The following is a 15,197-nucleotide window of genomic DNA, read 5'->3' on the forward strand; positions in this document are numbered from 1 at the left end:
GTAGGTCAGTAAGGTAAGTGCACATACATTGTACTAGGTCAGGAAGGTAAGTGCACATACATTGTAGTAGGTCAGTAAGGTAAGTGCACATACATTGTAGTAGGTCAGTAAGGTAAGTGCACATACATTGTAGTAGGTCAGTAAGGTAAGTGCACATACATTGTAGTAGGTCAGTAAGGTAAGTGCACATACATTGTAGTAGGTCAGTAAGGTAAGTGCACATACATTGTAGTAGGTCAGTAAGGTAAGTGCACATACATTGTACTAGGTCAGGAAGGTAAGTGCACATACATTGTAGTAGGTCAGTAAGGTAAGTGCACATACATTGTAGTAGGTCAGTAAGGTAAGTGCACATACATTGTAGTAGGTCAGTAAGGTAAGTGCACATACATTGTAGTAGGTCAGTAAGGTAAGTGCACATACATTGTACTAGGTCAGTAAGGTAAGTGCACATACATTGTAGTAGGTCAGTAAGGTAAGTGCACATACATTGTAGTAGGTCAGTAAGGTAAGTGCACATACATTGTAGTAGGTCAGTAAGGTAAGTCCACATACATTGTAGTAGGTCAGTAAGGTAAGTGCACATACATTGTAGTAGGTCAGTAAGGTAAGTGCACATACATTGCAGTAGGTCAGTAAGGTAAGTGCACATACATTGTACTAGGTCAGGAAGGTAAGTGCACATACATTGTAGTAGGTCAGTAAGGTAAGTGCACATACATTGTAGTAGGTCAGTAAGGTAAGTGCACATACATTGTAGTAGGTCAGTAAGGTAAGTGCACATACATTGTAGTAGGTCAGTAAGGTAAGTGCACATACATTGTAGTAGGTCAGTAAGGTAAGTGCACATACATTGTAGTAGGTCAGTAAGGTAAGTGCACATACATTGTAGTAGGTCAGTAAGGTAAGTGCACATACATTGTACTAGGTCAGGAAGGTAAGTGCACATACATTGTAGTAGGTCAGTAAGGTAAGTGCACATACATTGTAGTAGGTCAGTAAGGTAAGTGCACATACATTGTACTAGGTCAGTAAGGTAAGTGCACATACATTGTAGTAGGTCAGTAAGGTAAGTGCACATACATTGTACTAGGTTTTTTTTTTCAGGAAGGTAAGTGCACATACATTGTAGTAGGTCAGTAAGGTAAGTGCACATACATTGTACTAGGTCAGTAAGGTATATGCACATACATTGTAGTAGGTCAGTAAGGTAAGTGCACATACATTGTACTAGGTCAGTAAGGTAAGTGCACATACATTGTAGTAGGTCAGTAAGGTAAGTGCACATACATTGTAGTAGGTCAGTAAGGTAAGTGCACATACATTGTACTAGGTCAGTAAGGTAAGTGCACATACATTGTAGTAGGTCAGTAAGGTAAGTGCACATACATTGTAGTAGGTCAGTAAGGTAAGTGCACATACATTGTAGTAGGTCAGTAAGGTAAGTCCACATACATTGTAGTAGGTCAGTAAGGTAAGTGCACATACATTGTAGTAGGTCAGTAAGGTAAGTGCACATACATTGCAGTAGGTCAGTAAGGTAAGTGCACATACATTGTACTAGGTCAGGAAGGTAAGTGCACATACATTGTAGTAGGTCAGTAAGGTAAGTGCACATACATTGTAGTAGGTCAGTAAGGTAAGTGCACATACATTGTAGTAGGTCAGTAAGGTAAGTGCACATACATTGTAGTAGGTCAGTAAGGTAAGTGCACATACATTGTAGTAGGTCAGTAAGGTAAGTGCACATACATTGTAGTAGGTCAGTAAGGTAAGTGCACATACATTGTACTAGGTCAGGAAGGTAAGTGCACATACATTGTAGTAGGTCAGTAAGGTAAGTGCACATACATTGTAGTAGGTCAGTAAGGTAAGTGCACATACATTGTACTAGGTCAGTAAGGTAAGTGCACATACATTGTAGTAGGTCAGTAAGGTAAGTGCACATACATTGTACTAGGTTTTTTTTTTCAGGAAGGTAAGTGCACATACATTGTAGTAGGTCAGTAAGGTAAGTGCACATACATTGTACTAGGTCAGTAAGGTATATGCACATACATTGTAGTAGGTCAGTAAGGTAAGTGCACATACACTGTACTAGGTCAGTAAGGTAAGTGCACATACATTGTAGTAGGTCAGTAAGGTAAGTGCACATACATTGTACTAGGTCAGGAAGGTAAGTGCACATACATTGTAGTAGGACAGTAAGGTAAATGCACATACATTGTAGTAGGTCAGTAAGGTAAGTGCACATACATTGTAGTAGGTCAGTAAGGTAAGTGCACATACATTGTACTAGGTCAGGAAGGTAAGTGCACATACATTGTAGTAGGTCAGTAAGGTAAGTGCACATACATTGTAGTAGGTCAGTAAGGTAAGTGCACATACATTGTAGTAGGTCAGTAAGGTAAGTGCACATACATTGTACTAGGTCAGTAAGGTAAATGCACAGACATTGTACTAGGTCAGTAAGGTAAGTGCACATACATTGTACTAGGTCATTAAGGTAAGTGCACAGACATTGTACTAGGTCAGTAAGGTAAGTGCACATACATTGTACTAGGTCATTAAGGTAAGTGCACATACATTGTACTAGGTCAGTAAGGTAAGTGCACATACATTGTAGTAGGTCAGGAAGGTAAGTGCACAGACATTGTACTAGGTCAGTAAGGTAAGTGCACATACATTGTAGTAGGTCAGTAAGGTAAGTGCACATACATTGTAGTAGGTCAGTAAGGTAAGTGCACATACATTGTAGTAGGTCAGTAAGGTAAGTGCACATACATTGTAGTAGGTCAGTAAGGTAAGTGCACATACATTGTAGTAGGTCAGTAAGGTAAGTGCACATACATTGTAGTAGGTCAGTAAGGTAAGTGCACATACATTGTACTAGGTCAGGAAGGTAAGTGCACATACATTGTAGTAGGTCAGTAAGGTAAGTGCACATACATTGTAGTAGGTCAGTAAGGTAAGTGCACATACATTGTAGTAGGTCAGTAAGGTAAGTGCACATACATTGTACTAGGTCAGTAAGGTAAATGCACAGACATTGTACTAGGTCAGTAAGGTAAGTGCACATACATTGTACTAGGTCAGTAAGGTAAGTGCACATACATTGTACTAGGTCATTAAGGTAAGTGCACAGACATTGTACTAGGTCAGTAAGGTAAGTGCACATACATTGTACTAGGTCATTAAGGTAAGTGCACATACATTGTACTAGGTCATTAAGGTAAGTGCACAGACATTGTACTAGGTCAGTAAGGTAAGTGCACATACATTGTACTAGGTCATTAAGGTAAGTGCACATACATTGTACTAGGTCAGTAAGGTAAGTGCACATACATTGTACTAGGTCAGTAAGGTAAGTGCACATACATTGTAGTAGGTCAGGAAGGTAAGTGCACAGACATTGTACTAGGTCAGTAAGGTAAGTGCACATACATTGTAGTAGGTCAGGAAGGTAAGTGCACAGACATTGTACTAGGTCAGTAAGGTAAGTGCACAGACATTGTACTAGGTCAGTAAGGTAAGTGCACATACATTGTAGTAGGTCAGTAAGGTAAGTGCACATACATTGTACTAGGTCAGTAAGGTAAGTGCACATTCATTGTAGTAGGTCAGTAAGGTAAGTGCACATACATTGTACTAGGTCAGGAAGGTAAGTGCACATACATTGTAGTAGGTCAGTAAGGTAAGTGCACATACATTGTAGTAGGTCAGTAAGGTAAGTGCACATACATTGTAGTAGGTCAGTAAGGTAAGTGCACATACATTGTAGTAGGTCAGTAAGGTAAGTGCACATACATTGTAGTAGTTCAATAAGGTAAGTGCACATACATTGTAGTAGGTCAGGAAGGTAAGTGCACAGACATTGTACTAGGTCAGTAAGGTAAGTGCACAGACATTGTACTAGGTCAGTAAGGTAAGTGCACATACATTGTAGTAGGTCAGTAAGGTAAGTGCACATACATTGTACTAGGTCAGTAAGGTAAGTGCACATTCATTGTAGTAGGTCAGTAAGGTAAGTGCACATACATTGTACTAGGTCAGGAAGGTAAGTGCACATACATTGTAGTAGGTCAGTAAGGTAAGTGCACATACATTGTAGTAGGTCAGTAAGGTAAGTGCACATACATTGTAGTAGGTCAGTAAGGTAAGTGCACATACATTGTAGTAGGTCAGTAAGGTAAGTGCACATACATTGTAGTAGTTCAATAAGGTAAGTGCACATACATTGTAGTAGGTCAGTAAGGTAAGTGCACATACATTGTAGTAGGTCAGTAAGGTAAGTGCACATACATTGTAGTAGGTCAGTAAGGTAAGTGCACATACATTGAAGTAGTTCAATAAGGTAAGTGCACATACATTGTAGTAGGTCAGTAAGGTAAGTGCACATACATTGTACTAGGTCAGTAAGGTAAGTGCACATACATTGTAGTAGGTCAGTAAGGTAAGTGCACATACATTGTAGTAGGTCAGTAAGGTAAGTGCACATACATTGTAGTAGGTCAGTAAGGTAAGTGCACATACATTGTACTAGGTCAGGAAGGTAAGTGCACATACATTATAGTAGGTCAGTAAGGTAAGTGCACATACATTGTAGTAGGTCAATAAGGTAAGTGCACATACATTGTACTAGGTCAGTAAGGTAAGTGCACATACATTGTAGTAGGTCAATAAGGTAAGTGCACATACATTGTACTAGGTCAGTAAGGTAAGTGCACATACATTATAGTAGGTCAGTAAGGTAAGTGCACATACATTGTAGTAGCTCAGTAAGGTAAGTGCACATACATTGTAGTAGGTCAGTAAGGTAAGTGCACATACATTGTAGTAGCTCAGTAAGGTAAGTGCACATACATTGTAGTAGGTCAGTAAGGTAAGTGCACATACATTGTAGTAGCTCAGTAAGGTAAGTGCACATACATTGTAGTAGGTCAATAAGGTAAGTGCACATACATTGTAGTAGGTCAGTAAGGTAAGTGCACATTTGCGTCCTCACCGCGTCCCTCATAATTTTGCGCTCACGGTCTTTTACCCCCACAGATTCCTCTGAAATCATCCAACGCTTCATTCTTTAGAAATCGTAATTTTCTTGCATTTCTTTGCTTTCCTATTAGATCCCGCTGTGCTAATTTTCGAAACACTTTTGCGCAGTACAGAGCGCGGACGCTCATTTCTCCGTTTTATGCTTTTCCTCATTTCAGGCTGAATATTATGAGATTCGTCGGTGTAATATTGAAGTCATTGGGTCATTTACCAGACGAGGCCGCTGAGCCGCCAGAAAAACAACCAGAACTCAATATTTGTGTTTGATACTTTAAATAAGCGACAAAATTCTACCGAGTAAATGATTCTAGTATTATCGGTTATGGAGTCTATGGCGCTTATAAGACGCCTGTCCGCGCTCACAGGTTGTCTACTTTGTGTTGTTACAATAAACTTAAATTGTTTTGGAATTTTGACTTGCGATGCAGTTTTTCTTATTCGGACAATCCTCACAGAAAAGCCATTGGGAAAAAACATGGCTGCCGGTCAGATAATTTTAAGGGGGCTGTCCGATCCCAAAACTTTTTATATATTGTTACCAATGAAAATTAAAGACCTTTTGTAATATGGTTGTTTATAATGTTATGAATATTTAATTAAGAAAACGGCACCTGAAAATCCCACCACTAGGGGGCCCCATACCTACTGGGACACTAACCAGTCCTGCAGCAGCATCAGGCTTGTCCATGAGTCATAGAGAAGAGATGAGTGATGGACAAGGCTGCAAGAGCAGACACACCAATCACCTCCCAACACCACAAGGAGGGACACACCCCTCCCACCACACACCAATCACCTCCCACCACCAGGAGGGACACGCCCTACCACCACACACCAATCACCTCCCACCACCACAAGGAGGACACGCCCCCTCCCACCACACACCAATCACCTCCCACCACCACAAGGAGGGACACACCCCTCCCACCACACACCAATCACCTCCCACCACCACAACGAGGGACACGCCTTCCCACCACACACCAATCACCTCCCACCACCACAACGAGGGACACGCCCCCTCCCACCACACCAATCACCTCCCACCACCACAAGGAGGGACACGCCCCCTCCCACCACACACCAATCACCTCCCACCACCACAAGGAGGACACGTCCCCTCCCACCACACACCAATCACCTCCCACCACCACAAGGAGGGACACGCCCTCCTACCACACACCAATCACCTCCCACCACCACAAGGAGGACACGCCCCCTCCCACCACACACCAATCACCTCCCACCACCAAAAGGAGGGACACACCCCTCCCAACACACACCAATCACCTCCCACCACCAAAAGGAGGGACACGCCCTCTCCCACCACACACAAATCACCTCCCACCACCAAAAGGAGGGACACACCCCTCCCAACACACACCAATCACCTCCCACCACACACCAATCACCTCCCACCACCACAAGGAAGAACATCCCCCCTCCCACCACACATTAATCACCTCCCACCACCAAAAGGAGGGACACGCCCCTCCCACCACACACCAATCACCTCCCACCACCAAAAGGAGGGACACGTCCCTTCCCACCACACACCAATCACCTCCCACCACCAAAAGGAGGGACACGCCCCTCCCACCACACACCAATCACCTCCTACAACGAGGGACATGCCCCCTCCCACCACCACACCAATCACCTCCCACCACTGTTAGCTAATGAAAGGAGATACTTTATAATAAATATAGATGATGGAGGCAGAAAAATTACATGGTCCATGGTCAGGATTTGGGACTGATGAAAAAATGCGTTTTTTTATTTTTATTTTGTGGGATCTGACAGGTACGCTTTAAAGGGGATCATGTCATGAAGTGATTTTACGATAAATGACGACGCTTGTTACATATTATCACATCCGGGACCTGACATTTCTGTTGGTTTTGTAGTTTCCATCCTGACAACGTTGCAAAACTCTGTCACATGTGATATAAAGCATTAAATGTAAAACCTTCAGGTGACACCATCTCTATTCGCTCAGCTGTTGTGCTGGAGCGGCCATTTTAAACTCAGAAGAGGCTGACTACAGCCAATGGCTGTCCAGGCATGCTAGGAGTTGAAGTTTTGCAACATCTGGAGGACTTCCATTTGAAGACCTCTGCACAAAGAGATGAGATGAGAGGGAATCCTTGACTTGATCATTTTAGGGACAGTGTGGACCCTCTGGAGAAAGCACACAGGCTTTTGGCTGTCCGGGCATGCTGGGAGTTGAAGTTTTGCTACATCTGGATGGCCACAGATTGAGACCACCGATTTATATCGATGGATTACAGCATCAGAACCTTTTAAAAACTTCACAGATATCAATGGACGTTCCTGACGAGTATTATAAAGACTTATATGAGGACCTTCTATTAAAGGAGTAGTCCAGTGGTGATTCAGTGGTGAGCAACTTATCCCCTATCCTAAGGATAGGGGATAAGTTGCAGATCGCGGGGGGTCCGACCCCTGGGGCCCCCCGCGATCTCCTGTACGGAGCCCCGACAGCCCGCTGGAAGGGGGCGTGTCGACCTCCGCACGAGGCGGAGGCCGACACGCCCCCTCAATACAACTCTATGGCAGAGCCGAAGCGCTGCCTTCGGCAATCTCCGACTCTGCCATTGAGATGTATTGAGGGGGCGTGTCGGCCGCCGCCACGTACGGGGGTCGACACCCGCTATCTCGGCGGAGAGCCGGGGCCCCGTACAGAGAGATCGCAGGGGGCCCCAGCAGTCGGACCCCCCGCGATCTCAAACTTATCCCCTATCCTTAGGATAGGGGATAAGTTTTTCACCACTGGACTACCCCTTTAATATCAATGGGGTGAGGACTCCAGACACAAAATCCACATCGGAATTCTGCCTGGAATAACTTGTGCGTCAGGGTTTGTGCATAGGAAAGTAAGGAAATGCTGCCCTGTGATTGGCCGCTCACAGTGTCAGGCCGGGTCACATGGGGACATTTATGAACCACAGCGCAAACGGCCAATGTAGACCTGGTATCTGCCATCACTACATTTATTATGGGACATCCTTCTGGAAAACAAGCTATTTGTGCTGGGTGCTTCAGAGGAATTGTTTAGTGGATGAAGTAGGCGTGGTTTCACCGGCATATCATTTGGCGACGGATTTACCATCTGTAACTTTTGAAAAGTCCCCAAAATTGCTGTGTGCGCTTTGTGCTTTGCTATGTATGTAAAGGTGCTCTAAACACCTTTACTTGTAACAATATTTAACGGGACAACCCTGTTAATGAATGGTAGAGCCCACAATGTTAAAATGTTTCTGTGTCTGCAGGCATACAGGGGGTGGGGCCTGGCAAAAGGGGTGTGGTCATCCCTGTGCCAAATCTATTTGCAGATTTCCGAGGAGGGCAGCACATTAGTTATGGACACATATGGATACTCCGGCCTTGATAAATTCCCCGTTTTCTGGATAATTTTTCCGATATTGGATATCGCGCCCCTGATAAAATGAAATGTGATTATTAAAGTCGCCATCATGTGTACATCCTTCCCAGGTAATGAATGACGCCATCCTAATGAGATGAGGGTTCTCAGGCAGCGCATCACTATTAGCGTCCCCAGGAAGCATCACACGTGCAGCGCGCAGAACGCTGAAATATCACTCCCAAAATACATTCATCAAGCTTCCCGTACGGTTCAGTGGATTTGCGTGATGCATTATATTTTCTTTATGCCTGAGACGTGTTTATTTTCCCTCCTAGCCGTCATCATTCAGAGAGAACGAGGATGAAATTAATTATCTGCGGATCAATCGGCGCCGTTCACATCACCGCTCGCTTTATTTCCCTTTGTTGAGTTTCCACGTGTAAATAATTCAGTTTTCCACTAAACCAAAAATATAGCACAGTGAGATGAATCGGCGCAGTAGTTCTGTCTTTTTGGGGCCGATTCCAGCTCTCCCATAAAATGCCGTTTGTTTTGGTAAAGTTTCCTCTAAATTATTTACAGTCCCTTTAAATCCTCGCACCACCTTTTACTGTAAATAATTGATGGAAATACAAGAAGAGAACACGATGGAAACTTGTAGTTATTGTTCTGCAGAGGAAACTACAATCCACGTTCTGTAAGTGGGAGCCATGATGTGTGATACAGAATCTGTCAGAATGAATCATTATAACAGGATCATCTTCAATTTAACTTCATAAGACATGAAAGAAGAAAAACATGGCGGTCACCAAGAAGCACAACAAAATCCCCAAAAAAGTGTCAACATTGGAGGCATCAGAAAGTGAAGTCACCATAAAGAGTCAATGGAGGAGTGATGTGGTGGGGGCCCCATAAAGGTAACAACAATGTGATTGAACCTTAAGCACAGAGCAGTGTAGTCATGAAGTGCTGGCGGTGGAGGTGAAATCACCATAAAATGTCAATGGTGGGAGCTAAGTGACCATAAAGTGACAATGTTGAAAATACCAAAAAGAGAAATGATCACAAAGTGGATGAGGTGTAATGCAGGGCCAGTGTCAGGCGACATTCTCAGTGTCATGTGTCTGCAGAGTTCCATGGTCTTTCTGCTCTGGTGTGTCTTTTCCTTCAGTTTCCGCTCTGTCCATGCACAAGCACTGGCTGTGTTTTATAGAGCCATCATGCATTCCCTAAAGGATCCCCCTCCTATCCCTGCCTGGCACTCCCTAAACGCCCCTCAGCAAGGTTGTATTCCGGTTGTTCATCCTGTTCTGCTAGGTCTCTGTTGATGCCTGTCTGTCTGCTGATCCTGTGTCCCTGATCCTGCCTGTCTTTGCCTCATCCCCATGGACCCTGACCTGTCTCTCCTGTTATGAACTTGGACTGTCCACCATGATTCCTGTCTGTTCTCAGCCATCCTGCTCCTGTGGCCATCTTGGCTCGCTGTTGTCTGCACCCGCTCTGTAATAAACATCTGTTCAGCTCTGCTGCTACTTGTGGGTCCACACCCGTTTGGCGTTACAAGACACATGGTGGAGAACCCCACTGAACTGCTGGACCGCAACAGGAACCAGACAAGACATTGTGGTCCTACAAAGCTTTGGTCTAGATGTATTGATCTGTCTGAGACAACAATGTGCACAGCTTAGATTTGTTTATCGCGATTGGTGGCTGTGATTTTGTCTCTTGATAAACCTGGGAACCATCAGTGAACTAGAAACCATCACACAACAAAATGGCCCCATGGCAGGGGCACTTACCATCAGGGGTATAGCTAAAGGGGGTGACAGTGTCACCTGGGCCCCAAGGCACCCCTGATTTGATAGCAGTGTTATAGTAGACATGGGGCCCTGATACAGACTTCTCATTGGGGGCCCAAGAAGTTACAATTTACCAATAATTGCTGTCCCACTTTTGTATATTATGGAACAAAGCAGTGCAGAAAAAGGGCAAAAAACTACTTATCCCGGCAGTCGGACCCCCGCAATCTCCTGGTCGGCACCCCATCTCTTATTCTCTATGGACGTGTCAAAGATACCTGAGTGCTGTACTCTCTGGCACTCCTGTACAAATGAATGGCGTGTGTCCGTTCCAGGGCCCATTTAGGAGATTGTGGGGGTCCCAGCTGTCGGACCCCCCAACGATCAAACACTTTTCCCCAATTCTGTGGATAGGAAATAAGTTGTTATTCACTGGACTACCCCTTTAATGTGATGCCTATGATTTGACAATGGGGGAGGGGCGGCATCATTGCACGAGAGGGTGGGGTCTCTTGATTTTGTTCCCCTAAAATATTTTTTTAAGCCATTTTTTCCGTGAACATCGGCCTCTATTCTGAACTACTGTAAATTTTTTACTTTCATAATTGCTTAAATGAGAGTTTTCCGCGCGGCGTGCAGAGCTTCTGTACGACACCAGAGAGTAGACACGGCAAGATGTTTGCGCTCCTGATCGCATATTTGTGTGTTTTCTTTCTTTTTACATTTAAATCTATATTATTCTGCAGACGCCGTACGATGGAACGCCATGAATGGGAAATGTACATCAAGGCCATTACATGCCGCTAGCTGCGCGACGAGGCTTCGCTGCTCAAAAATGATGAAAAGTAAAAATGTCTATTATATTCTGACCTCCCACTGCTTGGGGAATCTGGGATTTTTTTTTGTTCTTAAGTAACAAAAAAAAAAAAAAAGAAGAAGCTACAGTAATAATAATAATCATAATTGGCGCCAAGAAATAAACTGCGATTCGAAGGCGACTTACCTTCCCTATTATATCGGCAACTCTGGGCACCGGCTTGCCCTTCTGATGTGCGGGGGTCGGAGGACTTTGCCCGTCCCAGTCCTGAAGCTCCTCAATGCTCTTCAGGTAGAGAAGCGCCTTCAGCCCGGTGCAGTAGTCATCAATCACCGTGAAGTCCTGGTTCTGAACCGCGCTGCAAACCTGCGAAGAAACCGTGAGACAAAATGTTCATAAAATGACTTTACCACTTTTAGATTTTTCTATTTAGGCCAGTGGGCCTCCAGCTGTTGCTAAACTACAACCCCCAACCTGCCCAGACAGCTGTTGGCTGTCTGGGCAGGCTAGGGGTTGTAGTTTTGTAACAGCTGGAGGGACACTTGTTGGGAAACACTGATTTAAGAAAATAAAAGACACAAATATCAGGAGGACTACAAGTCTCAACATAACCAAATCTCAGAACTACCACTTATTCCAGGACTGTGACAAATTACAAGTTACTTCTTAACGACCTGATGTCCCTCAAGTGCTGTATTCTTAAAGGGGTACTACCATGCTGACAACTTATCCCCTCTCTAAAGGATAGGGGATAAGTTTCCTGATCGCACGGGGTCCCGCCACGGGGGCCCCTGTGATCTCGCATGCAGCACCCCGCTCTCCTCAGGCCCCGAAGCGAACATAGCTCCGGGTCTGATGACTGCCGATCGCGGGGTCGGAATATCGTGACGTCAAGGCTGCACCCCCATGTGACGTCACACTTCGCCCCCTCAATGTAAGTCTATGGTAGGGGGCGATACAGCTGTCTCTCCCCTGCCATAGACTTGCATTCAGGGGGCGGAGAATGACGTCACGCGGGGGCGGAGCTGTGACATCACGATCACCGGCCCAGTCATCAGACCCGGAGCGGATGTTCGCTCCGGGGCCTGATGAGAGCGGGGTGCTGCATGCGAGATCGCGGGGGTCCCCAGTGGCGGGACCCCGCACGATCAGGCAACTTATCCCTTATCCTTTAGATAGGGGCGAAGTTGTCAGCACGGTAGTACCCCTTTAATTCTGCCTGAATTCCTGTATTGTTTTTGCATTCTGACGTTAAGAGCAAGTTGTTATCTATAAACCCTGACTTTTGAAGTATTAGTTTCCTGGGCCCTTGGTACTGATTTCAGCTTTATTGAAGTAGTGCTTTGTGGGGCAATACATCTCTATATAGGGCTGGACCACTCCTGCCTGTCACATAGAGCAGGGATAGAGTGCAGTCCTGATCTTTCCCACTCCCTCTGTCCCTGCCTACTTGAGCACCTGTCCTAAACAACAGGTCCACAACCACAAAGATGGCCCCTTCCTAAATAAGCAAGGGACAGTCTAATGATCAAAATAATAAAATACAATACAGTAGGATGTCAGGGAACAGCTGGAGGCACACAAAACGTACTAAACAAACACACAGAAGAGCGAGGTCAGAAAGGCCAGGTCAGCAACTAGAAATTGTCGAGGCACCAATACACAAATACGAAAGAAAGGTCACAAAGTCAGGATCAATATCCAGATATCAGAGAACAGTAAACGCCGGTTACTCAAACTAAGTCCTTTCACTGGCAACCTGGAATAGAATGAGCTGAACTAAAGTAGCCAAGCCCACCGGTGCAGGCTCAGCCTGGTAAACGCTAAACAGCCCAGATTGGCTAAGGCGCAGCCAAGTAACCAGAGCCAAGTAACCAAAGCTCAGGGAAGGTTAACCCTTCGAGTTCTTGCACTGCCACTACAATCCTCATCACCCTTAATTCACAACTCTGCTTCTTGAGTCAGGAACTTGATATTTTCACAACCAAAAGGTAATCCAGGTATCCATCTTTATCATCACCGTCCCCCCTACTACATTCAGGCCCGTCTGAAGATTGTCAGTGAACATCTGAACAGCATCAGTAAAGCTCAGACCTGAGTGTCACCCAGAGGGGCTAAGGGTCCACACCCAGGGGCCACCATATGTCTTTATGTGGAAACATTCCTTCCTAGAAGAATTGTCCTATTAGATACTTATGGAATCTATGGGTATATAGAGTCTTAGGCTATGTTCACACAACGGAATTTCTGCATTAGAATTCCGCATGGAAATTCCATTCCACAGCAACAGAGTCCCATTGATTTCAATGGGATTCTGCTGCACAGTGCACGCCGCAGAATTTCCAGGGCAGATGTCCAACCGAATTACGGAGTTCGCATAAATGTCTATTCTTTCAATGGAGTTCGTATGGAAATGCATTGCTGTCTATAAGACGGCACAATTCTGAGCGGTCCTAGTGCTGGCGCGTTCTGCCGGCATCCGCTGTTTGTGGAATGTGCGCACAGAGATTTTCCGTGTGGATATTTTATTGCGTGAAGGTGGGAAAAAAAAAATTCAAATCAACTGGTGCCAGAAAGTTTGTAATTTACTTCTATTTAAAAATCTTAATCCTTCCAGTATTCATCAGCTGCTGTATGCTCCACAGGAAGTTGTGTAGTTCTTTCCAGTCTGACCACAGTGCTCTCTGCTGACACCTCTGTCCATGTCAGGAACTGTCCAGAGCAGGAGAGGTTTGCTATGGGGATTTTCATCTACTTTGAACAGTTCCTTACATGGACAGAGGTGTCAGCAGAGAGAACTGTGGTCATACTCGAAAGAACTAGACAACTTCCTGTGGAGCATACAGCAGCTGCTGATAAATATTGGAAGGGTTAAGATTTTTAAATAGAAGTAATTTCCAAATCTGATAACAAAGGCACGTACGTGCACTCATCACTCAACGGAGACAGCTCGATGAGGGAGTCCGGTCCACGGAAGGCTGGGTCACAGTATTGGTGCAGGTAAGTGGCCGTCACGCCCCCTCCCACAGACATGAATGGAGGGGGCGTGGCGTGACGTCACATCCCCAGTCCCGGAAACCCGTAGATTTCCGAAACCAGAGACGCAGTCCCCGAATTGAATGCGGGTGCTACAGGGAGATCGCGGGGGGTCTCAGCAGCAGGCCCCCCGTGATCAGACATCTTATCCCCTATTCCCTATTCTTTGGATAGGGGATAAAATATTTTTGCCCGGAATACCCCTTTAATTTAGGAGCTGCAGCCGCTCACTAGAGTAGCGAGACATTAAGATATCTGAACTGGAAATAAAGACTTAGAGGGGGATTTACCAAGACTGGCATTTCATATAAGTCTATGGTTACCCCCCCTAGTGTAGGAAACATACGGCGGCGTCATCGACAGACCTCAAATATATTGAAGCAGACCTCAGACAGACAGAACTTGAAGTAATTTTGGTGCATGCCCCCCCCCACCCCCATCTGTGATAAGCCACACCTACTTTTTAAATTGTTTACGCAAATTCCTGGAGGGGCCAGGAAAGTGTCAAAGATATTAGTGCAGGTCACCTGCAATTGGTGCAAAAACTGGAGTAACAGTAATAAGGACACGTTATATTATAATGTACAGTGTTATATAATTATTAGTTTTGTTAATTATTCTATTTAAAAGTATCTATTTTCCATTAAAGAGTTAAATTATATATTTATATATCATTTTACGCACATTTCTACGTATGTGTGGTTTTTTATGCTTAGTATAGAATACATTAACATAAAGAGCATTTATTGTGACTCGATTGTGCTTAACCTGTAGAAAAACGTGCGCAGATGTACCGTAATATAGGGACAATCTGCACTGATATGAATCCATGCGGCCCCTCTATTCAGTAATAAGACAGTCTGCAGTACGCTCCAGAGCTCCCCCTAGAGGAGGCAGCAAACAGCCAGGACTTATTGATATGGCAACAGGGATTTGCAACATTTTATCAGTAATATAGATCTATGAGATATAAAATGGCCTTTATGTGTGAACCTTGACTTTATGACAGAGTTTCCCAACTAAAGTCTCCAGCTTTTGCCTTTTTGGCTGTTGGGCATGCTGGGAGATGTAGTTTTGCAACCATAATGGCAGTGGTTTCCAATCT

The 15,197-nt window shown here is 44.7% G+C and overlaps 1 protein-coding gene across 4 annotated transcripts in view; it reads right to left on the reverse strand.

Moving 5' to 3' along the window:
* The window catches only part of DPYD (dihydropyrimidine dehydrogenase), a 1,322,423-nt gene that overhangs the window by 185,828 nt on the left and 1,121,398 nt on the right, over positions 1–15,197 (reverse strand). For all 4 annotated transcript variants that reach the window (XM_056528554.1, XM_056528555.1, XM_056528557.1 and 1 more), the window contains one exon: positions 11,243–11,422. In XM_056528554.1, coding sequence (XP_056384529.1) covers positions 11,243–11,422 — 180 coding nt within the window. The remainder of the gene's footprint in view (positions 1–11,242; positions 11,423–15,197) is intronic.

This window comes from Hyla sarda, chromosome 6 (assembly GCF_029499605.1).
Source record: "Hyla sarda isolate aHylSar1 chromosome 6, aHylSar1.hap1, whole genome shotgun sequence".
Classification (NCBI taxonomy): domain Eukaryota; kingdom Metazoa; phylum Chordata; class Amphibia; order Anura; family Hylidae; genus Hyla; species Hyla sarda.